General features: G+C 49.7%; 1 protein-coding gene across 3 annotated transcripts in view; it reads right to left on the bottom strand.

Annotated features, from left to right (window-relative positions):
* UBA1 (ubiquitin like modifier activating enzyme 1) overlaps positions 1–20648 on the bottom strand; it is a 265897-nt gene that overhangs the window by 193779 nt on the left and 51470 nt on the right. For all 3 annotated transcript variants that reach the window (XM_029610608.1, XM_029610599.1, XM_029610616.1), the window contains 3 exons: positions 13207–13313; positions 12715–12805; positions 12418–12550 (listed from right to left, as the gene is read on the bottom strand). In XM_029610608.1, the coding sequence (XP_029466468.1) occupies positions 12418–12550; positions 12715–12805; positions 13207–13313 (331 nt within the window). The remainder of the gene's footprint in view (positions 1–12417; positions 12551–12714; positions 12806–13206; positions 13314–20648) is intronic.

The following is a 20648-nucleotide window of genomic DNA, read 5'->3' as shown; positions in this document are numbered from 1 at the left end:
AACGAAATCGGCCGATAAGAAGCAGCCAAAAGCGGGTCCCTTCCAGGTTTGGGAAGAACTATCGTAGCCGCCCGCATTGTGAGGGGCATGCTTTTCTGGTCCACCATCTGCTCATATACCCCCCGCAATACGGGGGTTAATTCCTCAGGCAAGGACTTATAAAAAATTGAGGTCAACCCATCCGGGCCCGGAGCTTTTTGATTGGGTAAGGCCAGAATAGCCTCTCTCACCTCCTCATTATCAAGAGGGCGCTGTAATTGAGCCAATTGAAGAGGGGTCACACTGGGTAGCGATAAGTTCCGCAAGAACTCGTCTACTGCTGCTTCATCCACCCAATCTGCAGCATATAAATTCTGATAGTATTCAGAAAAAATAATCGCTATGTCCGCAGTCTCGGATTTTACATCTCCCTGAACATTTTTTAAATTGGGTATGTATTTGGATTGGTCTTGTGCCCTGAGAAGGCGGGCTAACAGACGCCCAGCCTTGTTACCATGGTGAAAAAAAGTGTACTGCCTATAGCGCAGCGCGTCAGCAGCTCTGTCGTGCAACAGGTTATTGAGAGCTACCTGTGTCTCTCGATAGGCTGCCATTTCGGCCACCTCACTGGGATGCTGATTAAATTGTCTTTTCAAGATATCCTTATCCAGTTTGCGTTTCTTATAAGAGGCATAACTAATTATGTCTCCACGAAGTACACATTTAGCAGTCTCCCACAAAAGGATATGGTGTGCAACATGTTGCGAATTGTTAAGCAAAAATTCAGACCATTTTCTTTTAAGAAAAACTGGGAACTCCGGATCTCCCGACAAAAAGGCTGGCAGTCGCCATTGGGTACCCGGAGCAGGGCCACCAAAGCTGAGTGTCCCTTTGACCGGGCTATGGTCGGAAATAACTAAGGCTTCTATGGAAGAGGCTGTAAATTTAGAAAACATTGACTCAGATATTAACAAATAGTCTATCCTCGTTTGGGTATTGTGAGCCCTAGCTACGTGAGTATATTCCCGTTCACCAGGATGTAGAGATCGCCATAGATAAATTAATTGTAAATGTTGGCACAAGTAATTAGGTCCTTTATGGACACTGGGCAAGTGACCACCCCTTGCCGGTGATCTAACTGCGGGTCTATGACAAAATTAAAATCCCCGCCCAATATCAATGGAAGGTTTCCTAGTCTGGAAACTTCAGCAAGGAGAGTGGTATAAAACCCGTGCTCATAACAGTTGGGCGCATACACAGAAGCTAAGATAGTGGGAGCCCCCATTAGTAGGCCCTTAACCAAAACATAGCGCCCTTGCGGATCCTGAACACATGTTTGCATCTGAAAGGGAACCGAGTGATGAATCAGAAGTGCCACCCCTCTGCTTTTTGAGGAACCTGTTGCATAGTAAATTTGGGAGACCCATTTTTTCTTTAACTTCTGAATTTCACTGGGAAGCATGTGGGTTTCTTGTAAAAATATTATTTTGGCCTTCAATCGCTGAAGGCGAGCAAAAACCTTTTCCCGTTTAATCGGGGTTCCCAAACCCGCTACATTCCATGTAACTACATCCATTGCCATGGTGAAGGATACAAAGAGAAGGGCCACTGAATGAGCTCCTCCATGCTAAATGTGATTCCCATAAATGCCCATCCGCCCCCTAGTCTCCAGACCAAGAAATCCTCCCCAAAAAGTAGACCTGGGCAGGCCACTTTACAACCGCAAAACTCACTTAAAACACAAAATGTATTACATACCGTATTTTTCGCTCCATAAGACGCACTTTTTTTCCCCCAAAGGTGGGGGGAAAATGTATGTGCGTCTTATGGAGCGAATATAAAAAAAAAACCAAACAAAAATCTAACAAACACCCCCCCGACTCCCCCAAGACCTGCCGACTTAATTTCCTACAAACCCCCCCCCCCCCCCCCAAGACCTGACAAATTAATTTCCTGCAACCCCCCACCCTCCTGACCCCCAAGACCTGCCAAACGTCCCTGGTGGTCCAGCGGGGGTCCGGGAATGATCTCCTGGGCGTGGGCCGTCGGCTGCCAGTAAACAAAATGGCGCCGACGGCCCTATGCCCTCACTATGTCACTGAGACCGACCGCTGCTATTGGTCGGTCTCAGTGACATAGTTAGGGCATAGGGCCGTCGGCGCCATTTTGTTTACTGGCAGCCGACGGCCCTATGCCCTCACTATGTCACTGAGACCGATCGCTGCTATTGGTCGGTCTCAGTGACATAGTGAGGGCATAGGGCCGTCGGCTGCCAGTAAACAAAATGGCGCCGACGGCCCTATGCCCTCACTATGTCACTGAGACCGACCGCTGCTATTGGTCGGTCTCAGTGACATAGTGAGGGCATAGGGCCGTCGGCGCCATTTTGTTTACTGGCAGCCGACGGCTCACGCCCAGGAGATCGTTCCCGGACCGCTCCTGGACTCCCGCTGGACCACCAGGGACGTTTGGCAGGTCTTGGGGGGGTCAGGAGGGTGGGGGGGTTGCAGGAAATTAATTCGGCAGGTCTTGGGGGGGTCAGGGGGGTGGAGGTTGTTAATTTAAAGGGTTGGGATGGGGGGGGGTTTTGGGGGTTCTCACAGAAAGAAAAATTTTCTGATCTGGGGAGTGGACCGAAATGGCCCTCCCCAGACCCGAAAACAAAATGGGGAGAAAAAAAAAAAAACTATGCACTCCCCTAATTTGCTCCATAAGACGCCCAGACGCAGAGCCGGTTTAGCACAAATTTTTTTTTTTTAAATTTTCCCCCTCTGAATCCTAGGTGCGTCTTATGGTCAGGTGCGTCTTATGGAGCGAAAAATACGGTACTTTGCAAATGAGGTTCTCTACAGATATACCCCACCTTCCCCCCCTACAACAGAATATTTGAACACTTTGAGACCCGATTGTGGATCAGGTCTCACCTGATATAGAGTCCTCACCCAAGGTGAGGGCCCTAACGGGATGGAGATCAGAGATGGGACCATGTGCTCGGCTGCCCCCCAACACAGCAAAATAGAAAACATTAAGCACATATATTAAACATATCCCGCGTCTCAACGAGGTGGCAAACAAACTTCCAGCTTTCATCATTCGTTACACACCAGCGAACTCCGGTGCACGGCCATACAGTCAGGGATCAGCTGTTGCCGCGGGACCCACTAGTTCCCCAACATAGGTGCGTGCTTCAGCGGCAGAGTCAAAAAACCTGACTTGCCCAAGGTGAGTGATCTTCAGTCTCGCTGGAAAGAGGAGAGCAAATCGAATATGTTTTTTCACAAGCTCCGAGCATGTGGCGCTGAAGGCCTTCCTTTGCGACGTAACACTCGGCGAAAAGTCCTGAAAAACTAGAATACGCTGCGACTCAATGAAATTCTCGGGCCTTTCGATAATGCTGCAGAACCAACGATTTATGCACAAAATGTAGAAAACGCGCAATGATCACTCTGTCTCCCCGCGGTATTCCCCTCTGGCCGCCGTCCCAGGCGATGGGCACGCTCCAATAGGCCCCCGGACGGTGAGGCCAGGGACAGCACAATACGCAGGAGCCATGCTTCCAGGAGTCGTGGTAATTTGCCTTCAGGCAGGTTTCTGGGATGCCGATAAAACGTTCTGGGATGCCGATAAAACGTAGATTGTTCCGACGTGATATATTTTCAAGATAGAGTTTGTCCTCGCTGGCCTTTGCGGATTTTTCTAACACCGCCATCTTCCTCTCCAGGTCTCCCACGTCTTCTACTAGGCCCACACGACCTTCAAGGCGTTCGGTACGCGAGTCCATTTCTGTAAGGGAGGCTCGAACGTCTGCAATTTGTTCAGACAGCTGATGTAGTCTCACATCCAAAGCAGCAACAACAGCTTGGGAGATTTTGTCTTCCAATGTCATTTCTTCTGGTAAGTCTTCAGAAGCTGCCATAAGCGCCATTTTGTCCTCAGAAGCTTTCAGTCGCTCCTTCTCCCCCTTACGGATCGAGCGTGTCGCCATGCGGATCGCTAAGGTAATGTATCTCGCCGATACCCCTCAGACACTCACTAAGCTTTGTTTGGAGCAAAAAACGTCGCGATTCGGGCTGGAAACACTGCCGATTTTGCTTGGGGCAGCCGGAGCTCAGCAGACAGCAGCCTACCAAGCCCACCACATCACGTGATCTCTGATTTAAGCTATTCTTAAGTAATATCCTAAGTTGGTTTTATGTACTAATTACACTTTGCTATGCATATTTAATTAATTTAAGCCTTGTTTCCCTTCTCCACATTCTTGAGTTGTTCATTATAATAGTTTTATTTATTACTATTTTGTTTTATGTATGCTGCTTTGGCGTATAGTTTATTAACTTTTACTATCCTGTTCTATGTATAACGCTAAGGCGTATGTTAATATGTTCTCTGTACACAGACGTGATACCTTGATAAGCGGCGGTATATAAAAACCAATAAATAAATAGATTGTAAATTCGCAGGAAAGGGTCCCTACAAGACAAAGCCTGAAGCTCCAAAATCCTCCTTGCCAAACATATGGCCACCAGGAATACTGCCTTAAGAGTCAAATCCTTTAAAGATGCCATCCTCAACAGCGCCCTGCAGAGTACTCAGAACCAAATTTAAACTCCAATCAGGGCACACCTTAGGCACCGGACAAAAATGTTTCATGCCTTTAAGGAACCGTACAATATCCAGATGCGCTGCCAGCTTCCGACTCCGAGGACAGTCTTGAAGAGCACCCAAGGCCACCTCCTGCAGCCGAAGCGAATTAAACGCCAAGCTCTTGGCTAACCCTTGTTGCAGGAAATCTAAGATACTTCTATCTCCAAGAGGGTCAGTTTTCACTGAAGACACCACCCTTCAAACAGCTTCGAAACACTAAAGTACGCCATCAAGGTAGTGGGTCTCAGCCTGAAGAAGCGTGGAAATGACCGGCTCTGAAAGGAAAATTAGTTCTTACCTGATAATTTTCATTCCTGTAGTACCAAGGATCAGTCCAGACTGTAGGTAAAGCCCCCTTTCCAGCAGGTGGAGACAGACCAGAGTTCTGAGGCTTGCCCATATAAGGATGGAACCTACCCAGGAACCCTCAGTATAACCATTGTCAAAGCAGAAAGGTGTAAGATCAAGCAAGTAACAGAATAACTATAAATGTAATTTAAACCAACAAACAGTACAATTGAATGAATTGTGTAAACTAAACGCTCTTATATAACTACCCCTGATCATCGTAACGATGCTTCTGGTGCCTATAAGCAAAATCCAGGAAGACGATGCAGGAATCAAAGAAATCCTATAAGAAGGAAAAAGACAAAATATATCTGGAAAAAGATTTGAGCGGACAGAAAAGAACGGGCGGGTGTCTGGACTGATCCTTGGTACTACAGGAACAAAAATTATCAGGTAAGAACTAATTTTCCTTTCCCTGTACATACCAGGATCAGTCCAGACTGTGGGATGTCCCAAAGCTTCCCTACAAAGGATGGGATCCAGATAGTCCCGCTCGAAGAACCTGCCGACCAAAGGAACCAAAGACTGGAGCCTGAACATAGAGGCGGTTGTGACGAGCAAAAGTAGGAAGGGATTTCCATGTAGCCGCCCTACAAATTTCCTGCAGCGACACAGATTGAGACTCCGCCCAAGAGGTCGCTTGAGAACGCAAAGAATGAGCTTTTAGGCCTTCAGGAACTGCTCGGCCCTTGCAAATGTAAGCAGAGGAAATCGCATCCTTCAACCAGCGAGCGATCGTAGCTTTAGAAGCTTGCTTCCCCCTGTTGGGTCCACGCCACAGGACAAAAAGATTATCAGAGACACGAAAATCATTGGTGACCTCAAGATAATGCAATAAGACTCGCTTAAGTTCTAGATGACAAAGATCACCACCACCAGAGGCTGCGATATCCTCTGGAGAAAAAGTGGGAAGTTCAACGGACTGGTTAATATGAAAAGACGAAACAACCTTAGGTAAGAAAGAAGGTACTGTCTTGAGAGGCGCCCGAGTCCGAAAAACGCAAGAAAGGGTCTCTACAAGATAGAGCTTGAAGCTCGGACACTCTCCTGGCTGAACAGATAGCAACCAGGAAAACAGTTTTGAGAGTCATGTCTTTGAGAGTGGCACGACGAAGAGGTTCGAACGGAGCCGTACAAAGAGCTCAAAGAACCAAATTTAAACTCCACGAAGGACAAATAGACCAGATAGGCGGCTTTAGATGCTTAGCGCCTCTGAGAAAATGAACATCCGGATGAGAGGCTACCGGCCAACCTTCAATGGAACCCAGGAGGGAATCAAGCGCCGAGACCTGAACATGCAGGGAGCTGACCGAAAGACCCTTGGAGAAACCTTGCTGAAGAAAGAGTATCACCACAACAGAAGGGGAACGAGCGGAAACGCCCAAATCCTCGCAGACGTTTTCAAAAACCTTCCAGTCCCGGACATAGGTAAGCGAAGTTGACTGCTTACGAGCCCTAAGGAGGGTAGCAAGGACCTCTTCCTTATATCCACTGCGTCTCAAACATCTCCGTTCAAAAGCCATCCACCTGGTTGAAAAATACGGGACCCTGACGCAGGAGATGGGGCAGATGACAGACGAAGAGGGCCGTCCGCAGTGAGATTCACTAGGTCCGGGGAGCCTTGGCTAGCGTCGCCATGAGGTCTAGGTGAGGGGGACCCCACCTGCGCACAATTAGACCCATCGCTACGTCTGACAACTTCCACTCACCGGGATCGAGATGTTGACTGAGGAAGACTGCTTGGACATTCTCCTTGCCTGCTATGTGGGAAGCCGTCAGGCGATCCAAGTGCCTCTCTGCCCAGAGAAAAAGCTTGCTGGCCTCTAGCGCCATTAGACTACTTCGAGTCCCCCCCTTGACGATTTATGTAAGCCACTGTGGTGGAATTGTCTGATAGCACTCGGACCGCTTTGTGGCGAATCAGAGGAAGAAAAAAACTTGAGGGCCAGGCGAACCGCTCGGGCTTCTAGACAATTGATGTGCCACTGAGACAGGGACCAGAAACCTTGAGACACATGGGATTGGCAGACAGCCCCCCCATCCGGAGAGGCTGGCATCTGTCGTTACTATGACCCAGGAGGGAGTCAAAAGAGGCATCCCCTTGAGAAGGTGAGCCTGGGAGAATCACCATTGTATATTGGCGATGGTAGAGTCGGAGAGAGGGAGAATCTCCTGATACTGTTCCGACTTCGGCTTCCAAAGGGACATCAATGCTCTCTGTAAGGGACGCATATGAGCAAACGCCCAGGGGACGAGATCGATCGTGGAAGCCATGGTCCCTAGAACCTGCAGGTAATCCCACGCCATGGGAAGCGGAAGAGTGACGAAAGTGTTCAACTGATCGATCAAGTTGAGTGTTCGCGAGTCCGAAAGAAAAGCTTTCCCGACCCGAGTGTTGAAAAGAGCGCCCAGGAATTCTAGCTCTTGTGAGGGCCGAAGAGTGCTTTTGGAGTAGTTGACTATCCAGCCGAGAGACGTGAGAAGGGCTAAAACTGTCTACCGCGAGCATGCAGAGCGCGGCGGACTTGGCCCTTATCAACCACCAATCGTCCAGGTAAGGATGGACTAAGATCCCTTCCCGACGGATAGCTGCCGCAACGACTACCATGGTCTTGGTGAAAGTGTGGGGGACAGTGGCAAGACCGAATGGGAGAGCCCGAAACTGGAAGTGCTGGCCTAGGATCTGAAAACGAAGAAACTTTTGATGTTCCTGACGAATGGGAATGTGAAAATAAGCCTCCATGAGATCTAGGGAAGTGAGGAACTCGCCGGGACGGACCGCCACAATTACTGCCCGTAGAGTTTCCATCTTGAAACGGGAAACCTTGAGGGCCTGATTGACCCTTTTGAGATCCAGATTGGGGCAAAAGGAATCGTCCTTTTTGGGAACAATGAAGTAAATTGAATACTGGCCGGCGCCTTGTTCTTGCACCGGAAAAATTGCTCCCAAATCCTGAAGTCTCAAAAGGGTGTGACAGATCGCAGGCCATTTGGAAAGGCCGCAAGGGGACACTATATATAGATCCAGCAGGTCCCTGGCAAACTAATGCGTAGCCGTGTTCTATCACATCGAGGACCAGAGATCGGAAGTGATTTTGGCCCACTCCTCGAGAAACAGAGAAAGACGCCCACCTAAGTTTCGTGCGGAGGAATGGACCGGCTGAATTTCATTGGGGAGCATATTTAGTGGTAGTGAGTTGCTGATGGCCATCTCGGAAATCCCGACGGCCACGAAAGGAATGGGACCAAGACTGGGACATGGACACGTCTCCCCTGGGAAAGGAGCCGCGGGCTCTGCTAGCGTAACAGTGGTTCCCCCTGAAGCGAGAGCGAGTCAGGGAAAAAAAAAGATCGACTGTTTGGGACGGTCGTCTGGCAGCTTATGGACTTTGTTTTCACCCAAAGATTTAATAAGCTGTTCCAGGTCCTCACCAAAAGCAACTTGCCCTTAAAAGGAAGAGTGCCCAACTGAGCCTTGGAAGAAGCATCAGCGGACCAATTGCGTAACCAGAGAAGACGCCTGGCCGAAAATGCAGAAACCATAGCCTTAGCTTGGACCCGAAGCAAGTCATAAAGGGCATCGGCACCATAAGCCTTAGCACCCTCTAAACACTCAGCCTCCGCAGACGGGAGGTCCTGGGTGCTGAGTAACTGTTGCATCCACCTAAGGCTTGCCCGCTGCATGAGACTGCTGCAAATAGTCACCCGGATTCAGAGCGCTAAGACCTCAAAAATGTGTTTCAAATAAAATTCAAGCTTACGGTCTTGCACATCTCGCAATGCAGTAGAGCCCACCACGGGAATAGTAGTACGTTTTGTAACAGCAGTGACAGAAGAATCTACTTTAGAGATTTTTTAACATGTCCAGGCAGTCCTCAGGGAGCGGGTATAGCTTATTCATAGCCCTACTAACTCGGAGGCCCGCCTCTGGGGACTCCCATTCCCTGAGAAGGAGGTGCATAGGGTGAAATGGGAAAGCACGCGGTAACGCCCTGAGTCCCGCCAGGACCGGGTCCGCATTTGGTGTCATTGCAACTGCCACAGAGTCATGTGGTGGGGCATCAATTCCCAACTCTTGGAGAACGAAGGGAATAAGGGGCTCCAATTCTTCCCGCTGAAATAAGCGCAGGAGACTAGGGTCGTCGCCCTCCAGCGGGGGTCTTGGGTCGTAGTATCCATCTCCTAAATCAAGCGGGTCAGAGGGAGGTGGGGGGGGGGTCTACCTCCCTTTGTAAACTTGCTAAATAAGACTCATGTAATAAAAGCACAAAATCCGATGAAAAACGGGTCGGTGCTGATTTTTTTGTGGAAGGGGAGAGGGGTGTCCGAGCCAGCCACCCCCCCCCCCCCCCAGGAGAGCGAACCGGGCTCAAATTGGGGGGAAAAAATGGATCCCCAGCCCCCGGAGAAGCAGGAACTGTTTCATCTGAAACACCCAAAATGGCCACCGCTGACGCACATTCCCAGGACAGGAACCGCTTTCAAAATTCGTCGGGGAGCTCTTCCCAGAGGTCTAAAAGGTGGCGGTTCAATAGAGGAGCCCTCACCCCATGAAATGCACCTTGAACATACCCCTTTGCGGGAGAGTCGGGAGGCCGACTCTCCACAGGCTAAACAGCAAGATGGCCGCGGCATAGAGCAGGGAAGCAGCCGCTAAGGTAATTAAAAACAGCTGAGCAGGGAGCCCCTGAGGAGCTGGGCGGGAGATTGAACCCCACTCCCTCCTCACAAAATAAACTGCTGCCTTTTATTTATTTGATTAAATAAAGTATATAAAATATATATTCTGTGAAAGTGAGTTTTCTTTTTTTTTTTGTAAATAAATAATTCACAGAAGCAGGGGCATGAAAGTCATCCCTGAAGGCTCAACCGAGGCATGTGCATCTCAGGGCACGGCAGCAGTAAACGTGGGGAGAGGGACTGGCACCACCAGTATCACCCACACTAGGTCACCGGGAAGGGAACCTAGGCTGACAGAAATCAAGGGGCAAAGCCCCCCTAGGAACCCCAAGAGCGAGGGAGACAAAACTGCCTACCCTGACACAGTTAGCCAGAGAAAACTGACAAAAATAATTTTTTTTTTATTATAATAAAGAAGTAAACTAAAAATGTACTTGCATGAGCTTGCCCCAGAGAAAGAAGAAAAAACTACAGAGGGCAAGCTAAACAGGGAACCAAAGGGTGAGCTGTTCCACTTGCTGGAGACAGACAAAGACTGAGGGTTCCTGGGTGGGTTCCGTCCTTATATGGGCAGCCTCAGAACTCTGGTCTGTCTCCACCTGCTGGAACGGGGGCTTTACCCACGGTCTGGACTGCTCCTGGTACATACAGGGAATACCCTTTCAGGAGTAACCACTTCTCAAAAGCCAGGCAATGAGACAGAAATGATCCTCCCAATCCAAGAATATGGGCCCCTGTCGCAGCAGTCGCAGAAGATGGGCCAGCCGTAGAGGGCCTTCCTCCACCAGACGCACCAGATCTGCGAACCAGGGACGTTTGGGCCACTCCAGCACCATGAGCACCACCGTCTCTGACCACCTCCAACACCCACCAGTCCGAGGTAATCCTTATCAAACTTCTATGAGGAATGGGAAAACTGCCTCCTACAGCTTCTACACAGGGGTGGGGACCCTGGCCTCATTGGGCAGGCTTGTCGCCTCCCGAGCCCAGGCCTGCACCATCTCTGGACACTTAACAGCCCCCTCGAAAAGGCTGCTGACAACCAGGATCAGTCCAGACACAGAAGGAGCTAGTTTACCGGCGCAAAACCTACGCAAGTCTCTAAAATGAGCTCGGGACGGGAACACTCTCTTACTCCATCTCCTATCCTCTGGCAACCTATGGCCTTTGGTTCCCCCACCCCCCAATAGCTTCACCAACTGGTCCAATACCTCTCCAAAAAGGAGCTTACAAAGCTGCACCTTGGAGGACAAGTCCGCTGACCAGTTCCTCAACCACAAAAGCCTACGGGCTGCAACGGAGGAAAGCATACTACGAGCAGAGATACGAACTAAGTCATACAGCGCATCTGCTACATAGGCAACCCCCGCCTCCAGGCAGGCCGCCTGCAAGGAAAGAGGGTCACCAGACTTAGCACCTTCCTGGACCCAACACAGGCAGGTCCGCTGCATTATGTTGGCATAGACCGCCACACGCAGACCTAGGGCCAAAACCTCAAACAACGTTTTCAGCTGAATTTCCAGTTTGCGATCCTACATGTCCTTCAATGCAGCCGCCCCAACCACTGAGATAGTCGACTTTAGTGACTGCCGACACAGCCACATCCACATGAAGCACTTTCAGGAGGTCCAAAGTCTCCTGCGCCAGGGGATACAGTTTAGCCATTCCTCTGCCCACCTTCAAGCCGGCATCTGGGGCGGCCCACTCCTGGACTACCAACTTCCTGATGATCTTGGGCAATGGAAAGCATATGTCTGCCCTTGCAGACCATCAAGCTCCGGATGGACCCCCTCACTATCCGACTCTTCTTGGGAGATCTTAACCCCCAACCCCTCCAGATCTTGGGGAAGTAAGGGACCCAGCTCCTCCAACTTGAACAGATGAACGACTCGAGGGTCATCCCCCTCCAGCATGGGGAGCTCATCCAAGGTCGGGTCATCTTTGGAGCCATCGGCATCCAGGTCCAACCCGAGGGTCTGGAGGAATGCTGCAAGACACCTTGCGCTTCTTCCACAAAGATCGGGTCCCCCTGCGGTGGGCGGAGAACCAGGCACAGAAGGAGGTCAGGAAGACCTTGAGAAGCACACTTAGAGCCCTCGCCTGCCGGGTCCAGCCACTCTGCGGCCCTCTGATTGGCAAATAAAACCCAATGAAGGAGTAGCACAAATTCTGGGGAGAAGCCTGCAGGCTCTTCCTCCACCCCCACCCCCCCAGAGGGGTATCACACTGTAAAACTTCCTCCTCAGCAGCCTGGCCAAGATCCACCGGGGACAGGGGTGGAGGGGAATCCCCCCCTCCCCGCAACAGAGGACTCCATTCCCATGGAAACTGCAGCCGACCCGCCAACCGGAGGCCAAATCTAACGGAGTGGCCCCCTCCCGGCTGGACACACAAGGTGCACAGATGGAACAGACGTTCAACTTCACCCCTGCCTTAGCCCTTCAGGTATTCCTCCATCTCCAGCAGATACAGCATGCTTTCCTTATGAGGATCACTATACTTTTTTGGAAGAAGAAATTTTTAAATTGGAGAAGAGATTGAGCCTCACTCTCCTGAGGTGATACCTAAACATCCCTCTCCTAGATGAGAATTCCTAAATTTTTCCCTGTTGTATTTTAAGTCCATAATTTCTTGTCCTATCCCTAGAGGAGATGAAAATCAAAGTCCTTTCGTCCACTGATTAAAGCCAAAGATTCAAGGATCCTCTTGGTCGAGTACCTGCTAGAATGAAAGAAAAAAAAAAAACAAGTCATCCTCTAGTCTCACCCAGAACTTTGATCTCCACAGGTACACCATTGTTCAGTTCATTCATTCCCTGGATTTCTGTGAATGTGACAAAGTCGCCGCTCTCGAAGCCATGGCGTGCCTCGTCAAGACAGGTCACCACACCAGGGTTATCCTGGAAGGGAAGCAGAACATAAGCAGGGATCAATAACTGAATCCATGCCTCCCCCACAGCCAGATATGCTCAGCTGTGAGGCAGATCTGAGCTAGTTTACTGTGGTCATAAGCAGTGGCATTAAATCCCACCTCAGAGGTTGGGGGAGAGCAGGAGTACCTTACCTTTGTGATCATAGAAATCATGGCGCTCAGGCACTGCTCTCCATTAGTATCTGTTACCACCATGTCTTCTCCAAAGTCACAGAACAGCTGACTACAAAGGATGTCAAACAAAAGATTATCAGATGAAAATAAAAAATGCACACAGCAAAAACTGAATTCATGCAGAAGGGTTCAAAGAAAGTAAGCCTACTGCTTCATCTCGAGCCCCTCCCACCAAAAAGCTGCAGGCTAGGCACAATCAGAGTTGGATCTGACAATCATTGTATCTTCATCTTTACCCAACCATGCCAGCAAGAACACTGCCAATGTTTCATATGAGTAACAATGGGAGGGCCACTGGTCAGGAATGCTGGCAAGTGATTAGAAAGCAAAAAAAACACATCCCAAACATTGCATGCCAGCTTCCCAGTTCAGAAACATTAAATAAAAAAGTGAACTGCCTCCTTCCTCCTAAGGGCGGGTGAAAAGACTGGAAGGAAAGGCTCAACCTACCCAAACAAGCCTCTGGTGTCTGCCATGATGAATTTGATGCCCCTGTTGTGACAGAGCTCACCCACACGCAGTTGTTCCTCCATTGAGGAGCTGGTCAACACTACCACCTACATGGGGAGGAAAGCAAAAGATGCTTAAGGCAGACAGGCAAGAAAAAGAAAATTGGTCCTTACCTGCTAATTTTCGTTCCTGTAGTACCACGGATCAGTCCAGACTCCTGGGTTGTGTGTCCCCCTCCAGGAGATGGAGACAGAAGTTTGAATGGACTCTGCCCTATACCCTGAGGTGCCACCTAGAGTCTGTCAGTATTACACTGTACCCAAGCAGAAAGGTTAAACCATAATTTTCACTATAACAACTTCCCCCGAATAGCAGAGGGAATGAAAACCTGTAACAATTAACAAAACCATGCCCATACTCACACCCTGTAAAGGGGGCATGCACTTATAAGAACATTAGAGAAATTTGCAGAATAGGAACAACCGGCCGAGCGGACTCTCAGTTTCCCCCCCCCCCCAACTCCGAAAAGGGGAAAAATGGACTGATCCGTGGTACTACAGGAACGAAAATTAGCAGGAAAGGACAAATTTTCCTTTCCCTGTATGTACCTGGATCAGTCCAGACTCCTGGGATGTACCAACGCTTCCCTAACCGGGGTGGGACAGAGAGTCCCGCTTGGAGCACACTAGCCCCAAAGGAACAGGGCTCTGGGGTCCGGACATCCAGGCGATAAAACCTGGCAAAAGTGTGAGTAGATTTCCAAGTAGCCATCAGACAAATTTCCTGCGGCAACACCTGCTGACATTCCGCCCACAAGGCCGCTTGCAATAGAGTAGAATGAGCCCGAAGACCCACCGGGACCAGACGGCCCTGAACTAGGTATGCAGGAACGATAGCTTCCTTTAGCCAGCGCACAATAGTGGCCCTTGAAGCTTTTTGACCCCTCCTGGGACCACTCCAAAGGACAAAATGGTGGTCCGAGAGACGGAAACTGTTCGTAACCTCCAAGTAATGCAACACCTGTTTCATGTCCAACTTTCTTAAATCCCTAGACTCTGAAATAGAAGAATCCAGGACTGCAAAGGAAGGGAGTTCCACTGGCTGATTCAAATGAAAGGAAGACACCACTTTCAGGAGACAGGAGGGAACTGTCTGCAAGGAGACCCCTGCCTCAGAAATCTGTAAGAAGGGCTCCCTGCAACATAAGGCCTGAAGCTCCGATACACGCCTTGCTGAGGAGATAGCCACAAGGAAGACTACCTTTAATGTCAGATCCTTAAGGGTAGCTCGCTTCAACGGCTCGAAAGGTGCATTACAAAGGGCACAGAGCAACAGGGGTTCCGAACCAGAGGACGCAGATGCTTAGCCCCACACAAAGCTAGCCACATCTGGATGGGATGCTAGGGCAATGCCCTGCACCTTCCCCTGAAAACCAAGGGTTGCCACCTGAACTCATAGGGAATTAAATGCCAATCCCTTAGCTAGACCTGCCTGTAAAAAGCCCAGAACATCTGCAATCGAAGCCCTGGATGGCTCCACCTGATGGACCAGACACCAGGTCTCAAACACTCCATACTAACATACGTCATGGAGGTAGAAGTCTTACGGGAATATAAGAGCGGCAATCACTGCATCCGAGTAACCCTTACTCCTTAATTTCTGCCTTTCAAAAGCCATGCCGCTAGACAAAAGCGTTCTGCCTCTCTTAAACAAACAGGGTCTTGATGCAGAAGATTCGGAGACTGACAAAATCTCAGCGGTCCGTCTACTGCTAGATTCACGAAGACCGCAAACCATGGGCGCCTCTAGTATCACTTCACCCGGGTGGCCTCTATGTGGCGCAGAACTCTGTTCACCAACAGCCACGGCGGAAAAACATACAACAGAATGTCCTTTGGCCAGGGAAGGACCAGAGCATCTACACCTTCTGCTCCTGGCTGCCGTCGCCGACTGAAGGATCGAGGAGCCTTGGCATTATGGTACATTGCCATCAGGTCCATGGAGGGCCTGGTCCAGTGGTTGCACAGAAGACAAAAAGCCTCAGAGAGTTCCCACTCTCCCGGGTCCAACTGGTGGCAGCTGAGAAAATCGGCCTGCACAATGTCCACTCCGGCAATGTGAGAGGCTTTCTTGTACAGGTGCTGTTCTGCCCAGTTGATTAAAAGCTGAGCTTCCGTCGCCACTGGACGACTCTTGTTCCGCCCTGCCGACTGATGTAGGCCACCGTCATCGCATTGTCAGATAGTACTCTTACTGATGTTCCCTCTACCAAGGGAAGGAGGGCCTGCAGAGCCAACCGAACCGCTCTAGTCTCCAACCGATTGATCGACCAGGACGACTCTGTTCTTGTCCATTGGCCTTGCACCACTCTCCCCCAACAGACTGCTCCCCAACCGGAAAGGCTGGTATCGGTGGTCACCACTATTCAAGAGGGAATTTCCAAGTCCACCCCTTGCTACAAATTGTCCGGACAGAGCTACCAAGGAAGACTGGAACGTGCCAAGTCAGTCAGTGGTAGGAGAAGATGAAACTGCTCGGCGAGCAGATTCCACCGGGAGAGCAAGGCTGACTGAAGAGGACGCATATGCGCAAAGGCCCATGGGACCAGATCGAGAGTGGAAGCCATCGAACCTAGAACCTGAAAATAATGTCAGATTCTGGCACGAGGCATGGACCGCAAAGACTACACCTGAGTTAGAACCTTGGACAGTCTCTCCTCGGTAAGAAAAACTTTGCCCAAGAGCATGTCTAACCGAGCACCCAGAAACTCCAAGGACTGGGAAGGAACTAGATGACTCTTGTCTGGATTGACAACCCAACGAGCTCAACAGCTGCAGTACCCTCTGAACCACAGTCTGGCAGATTTCCTCCGATTTCGCCCGAATCAGCCAATAGTCCAGGTAGGGATGTACCAGTATACCCTCTTTCCGAAGAGCCACTGCTACCACCATCACCTTGGTGAACACCCTGAGTGCAGTTGCCTGAGTGCAGTGCACAAAATTGAAAATGATGCCAGAGGATTGCGAACCACAGATACTTCTGATGATCGGGTGGATGGGCATGTGCAAGTATGCTTCTCTGTCAGGTCTAGAGACGCCAAAAATTCTCCCCTGTGAATGGTCGCTATCAGAGCGAAGAGTTTCCATGCAAAAAACAGAGGCACCTTTAGAGTTTGATGGACTCGCTTTAAGTCGAGGATGGGTCAGAAAGTGCCCTCCTTTTTGGGTACCACAAAGTAGATGGAGTAGCAACCTCACCCGAATTCTCCTGTGGGTACCAGAACTATGGCACCTAAGTCTTGTAGACGTCATAGGGTGTCCTGTACCGCCAGATGTTTTTGGTGGTAGGAGCATGGGGAAGCCAGATAGCGCTCCCGGAGTGGCCGAGCAAAATCTAAAGCATAGCCATGTTCTATTATATTTAGGACCCATTGATCTGCCATCAAGTTGGTCCACTCCTCTAGAAAGAGAGACAACCTTCCCTATATCTTTGGTATGGAGGAGTGAACCGGCCTCGCTTCATTGTGCGGACTTGAGGCACCCATTAGTCTGTGGGGCTCTATCCCTGGCATGACATCTGCCTCGAAAGAACTGGTTCCAGGAATGTTGACTGCTTGGACCCTGATGATCAGGAAAAGTGAAAATTGCGATTCCCATGGAATCTAGACCACTGAAGAAAGCATCCCCTTGTCCTGGGCTTATCTTCTGGTAACCTCTAGGCCTTGTTCTCCCCCAGAGACTTAATCATGTTCTCCAATTGTTGGCCGAAGAGCAGCTTTCCCGTAAAGGGCAAGGAACCCAGCTGAGCTTTGGAAGAAACATCCACAGACCAGTTCCACAACCAGAGGAGTCTGCGGGCTGAGACAGCCAAAACCATAGTTCTGCCCAAATTACGCAGGAGATCATATAGAGCATCTGCACTGTAAGCAACCGCGGCCTCCAGGCAATCGGCCTGAACCGCTTCTGCATCGGAAAGGGATGCCTCCAATTGTAAGTGCTGCACCCAGCGGAGGCTGGCCCTCAGTGCAAAACTGCTGCACATGGCTGCATGTACCCCTAGAGCTGAGACTTCAAAAATCTAAGTTGCAAAAGAAAATTAGTTTCTTACCTGATAATTTTCGTTCCTGTAGTACCACAGATCAGTCCAGACTCCTGGGTTTTGCGCCCCCCCCCCCAGATGGAGACAGTTATCAAAACAAACTCAGCCTACAAATAGGCTGGTGCCACCTACAGTCTGGCAGTATTATTCAATGTCAAAGCAGAATGGAAATCTCAAAACCATTATAACTATATACAGTAAAAGAAACAAACCGGTCCACTGAACCCTCCCAGGACCTGAACCTTGAGAACCACTTAGAGGACAAAATTCAGAACTCTGCTAATCTGAAATAAGATAATATATAAGAACCGAGCGGACTCTCCCTTTCTCTCACATCTGAGATGAGCGGGATTCTGGACTGATCCATGGTACTACAGGAACGAAAATTATCAAGTAAGAAACTAATTTTCCTTTCCCTGTACATACCCGGATCAGTCCAGACTCCTGGGATGTACCAAAGCTCCCTTAATTGGGATGGGATCTGGAGAGGCCCGCTCAAAGCACTCCCTCTCCAAATCCTCCCGCAAATGGAGCCTGAACATCCAGTCTGTAATGTCTTGCAAAAATATGCAAGGATTTCCACTTAGCCACCCTGCATATCTCCTGCGGTGATACCATCTGACACTCTGCCCAAGACGCTGCTTGCAAATGAGTAGAGTGGGCACACAGACCCATAGGAAGGGATCTACCCCAAAGGAAATAGGCCGAACTAATAGCCTTTTAGCCAACGAGCTATAGTAGTTTTGGACATCTGCTGTCCTCGTTTAGGACCGCTCCACAGCGCAAAGAGATGGTCAGACACACAAATCTAATTGGTAACCTCTAGGTAACGCAGCAAAGCTCTGCGAACATCAAGCTTCCACAAGTCACTAGCCAAAGGATCCGAATGGTCTAACTCTGTGAAGGCCAGCAGATCAACAGATTGGTTGACATGAAAAGAGGAAACCACTTTTGGCAAGAAAGACGAACCGTTCTTAAAGAAACTCCCGAATCCGAAGTAAGGGTTCCCTATATGAAAGTACCTGGAGTTCTGACACCGTACGAGCGGATGTAATGGTCACCAGAAAAATCACCTTCAAGGTAAGAACTTTTAGATTCTCTCTCTTCAAGAGCTCAAAAGGCACCGAACAAAGAGCAGTGAGGACTAAATTCAGACTCCTACTCCCTGGACGGATCCACGCAAACAACCAAGCACCGCCACTTGCACTCTGAGGGAACTACATGACAAACCGTTAGACCAGATTGTAGAAAACAGAATATCTGACACCGAAGACCGGGTAGGCGTGACCACTGGGTCCAGACATCAAGTCTCAAAAACTTTCCATACTCTAACATACGTGAGATTGGTAGAAGTCTTACACAATCTGAGGAGCGTGGCTACTACAGCCAGAGAACAACCTTTGCGACTTAACCTCTGCCTTTCAAAAGCCATGTCACTAGACAGAAGCGATCAACGTCTTCCAAACAAACAGGCCCTTGATGCAGCAAGTCCGGGAGAACTGGAAACCACAGTGGGCCCTCCATGGCAAGATTGAGAAGGTCCGCGAACCAGGGACATCTCGGCCATTCTGGAGCTACCAGGATGAACTCCGTTGGAGGGATCTCTATCCGTCTGAGCACTTTGCTGATCAATGGCCAAGGTGGAAAGATGTACAGAAGAACCTCTGTGGGCCAAGGCAGCACTAGGGCATCTACCCCTTCTAGTCCCGTCTCTCTCTGCCGAAACATCGCCATGAGATCCATGCTGAGCATGCCCCATGCGTCGCAAATGAGTTGAAAAACCGCGTCCGTCAATTCCCATTCCCCGGGATCGAGACTGTGATGACTTATAAAGTCTGCCTGCACGTTGTCCATGCCGGCGATGTGAGACGCTGCTATGCTTACCAAGTTTTGTTCTGCCCAGCTGATCAATTGTTGAGCTTCCATCGCCACCAGTTGACTTCTGGTTCCTCCTTGGCGATTGATGTATGCCACCATGGTCGCACTGTCTGAGAGAATACTGACCAACTTGCCCTGGAAGAAAGGATGGAATGCTTGCAATGCCAGCCATACCACCCTGGTTTCGAGTCGATTGACTGACTAGAGAGATTCAACGGAAGACCAAAGTCCTCGTACCGATTTCCCTTGGCATATCACTCCCCAACAAGAGAAACTGGCATCGGTGGTGACCACTGTCCAGTCGGGCACTTCCAGGGGGATCTCCTCGGACCAAACTGTCAGTCACCAACCACCAGTTGAGACTGGATCACACTGCCTCCGTAAGCAGCAAAGGTAGATGAAAAAGCTCGGAGACTGGGTTCCATCGGGAAAGCAAGGCGGACTGTAAAGACCTCATATGAGCAAAGGCCCAGGGTACAAGTTCTAATGTTGAAGTCATCGACCCGAGAACCTGTAAATAATCTGACTCTGGGGATAGCCTCAAAAGCCTGCAACCAGTCCCATCTGCGGCGGAAGTTGAGGCCTAGCAGCTCTAGGTTGTCTAGGCTGAGATCTTTGCTGTGGCCTAGAAGATCGGCCTCTTGATGCTGGAGGGTAATAACGCCTCTATCTGTAGAAGGGTCGCCTAGATTCCTTCCTTGGAGGTCGGCGAGATGAAGGTGTAGCAGAGTCCTGTGGAACTGACGACAGTTGACGCAGGGTTTCTGTGTGTTCCTTTAATTGTGCTACAGCATCTTGTACCTTAGAGCCAAAAAAGTTGTCACCCACACATGATAAATCAACCAACTTTTCCTGGACCTCAGGCCTGAGTTCGTGCTTGCCAGCTTCAAGTCCTTTGTGTATGATTGCTTGGGCTGTTTCTTGATATTGCTGTGGAAACAAATTTTAAAAATCTTGTATCTGTTTCCACAGGTTTCTCTGATATTGCGTCATGTATAACTGATATGATGCAATTCTTGTGTTTAGCATGGCTCCTTGATAAATTTTCCTACCCAGGGAATCTAAGAATCTACGATCCTTGCCTGGAGGAGTGGAGGAATGAGGCCTTATCTGTTTTGATTTCTTTGGTGCAGACTCCACAACAACTGATTGATGTGGCAATTGCAATTTCTGGTAGTGTTTGGGTAATTGCCAGGTTCTTGTGGCCTGGTTTTGGCCTCTGTTGGAAACAGGATGCTGGGCTTGATGGACCCTTGGTCTGACCCAGCATGGCAATTTCTTATGTTCTTATGGTAATCGGGGACAGATTGTACCAAATAAGTGGTGTCCACTATCTTATTTATGGATGGTACCGAGCATGGATGCTCCCAGAGTCTGTGCTTTAAGTCCAGGAGGACTTCGTGGACAGGTATAGCCAAGACTTGTTTTGGAGGGTCCACGAATTGGAGGACCTCCAGTGTTTGCTG

This window comes from Rhinatrema bivittatum, chromosome 1 (assembly GCF_901001135.1).
Source record: "Rhinatrema bivittatum chromosome 1, aRhiBiv1.1, whole genome shotgun sequence".
NCBI lineage: Eukaryota > Metazoa > Chordata > Amphibia > Gymnophiona > Rhinatrematidae > Rhinatrema > Rhinatrema bivittatum.
Note: the sequence above shows the minus strand (reverse complement) of the source record. Positions and strands in the feature narration are given on the sequence as shown.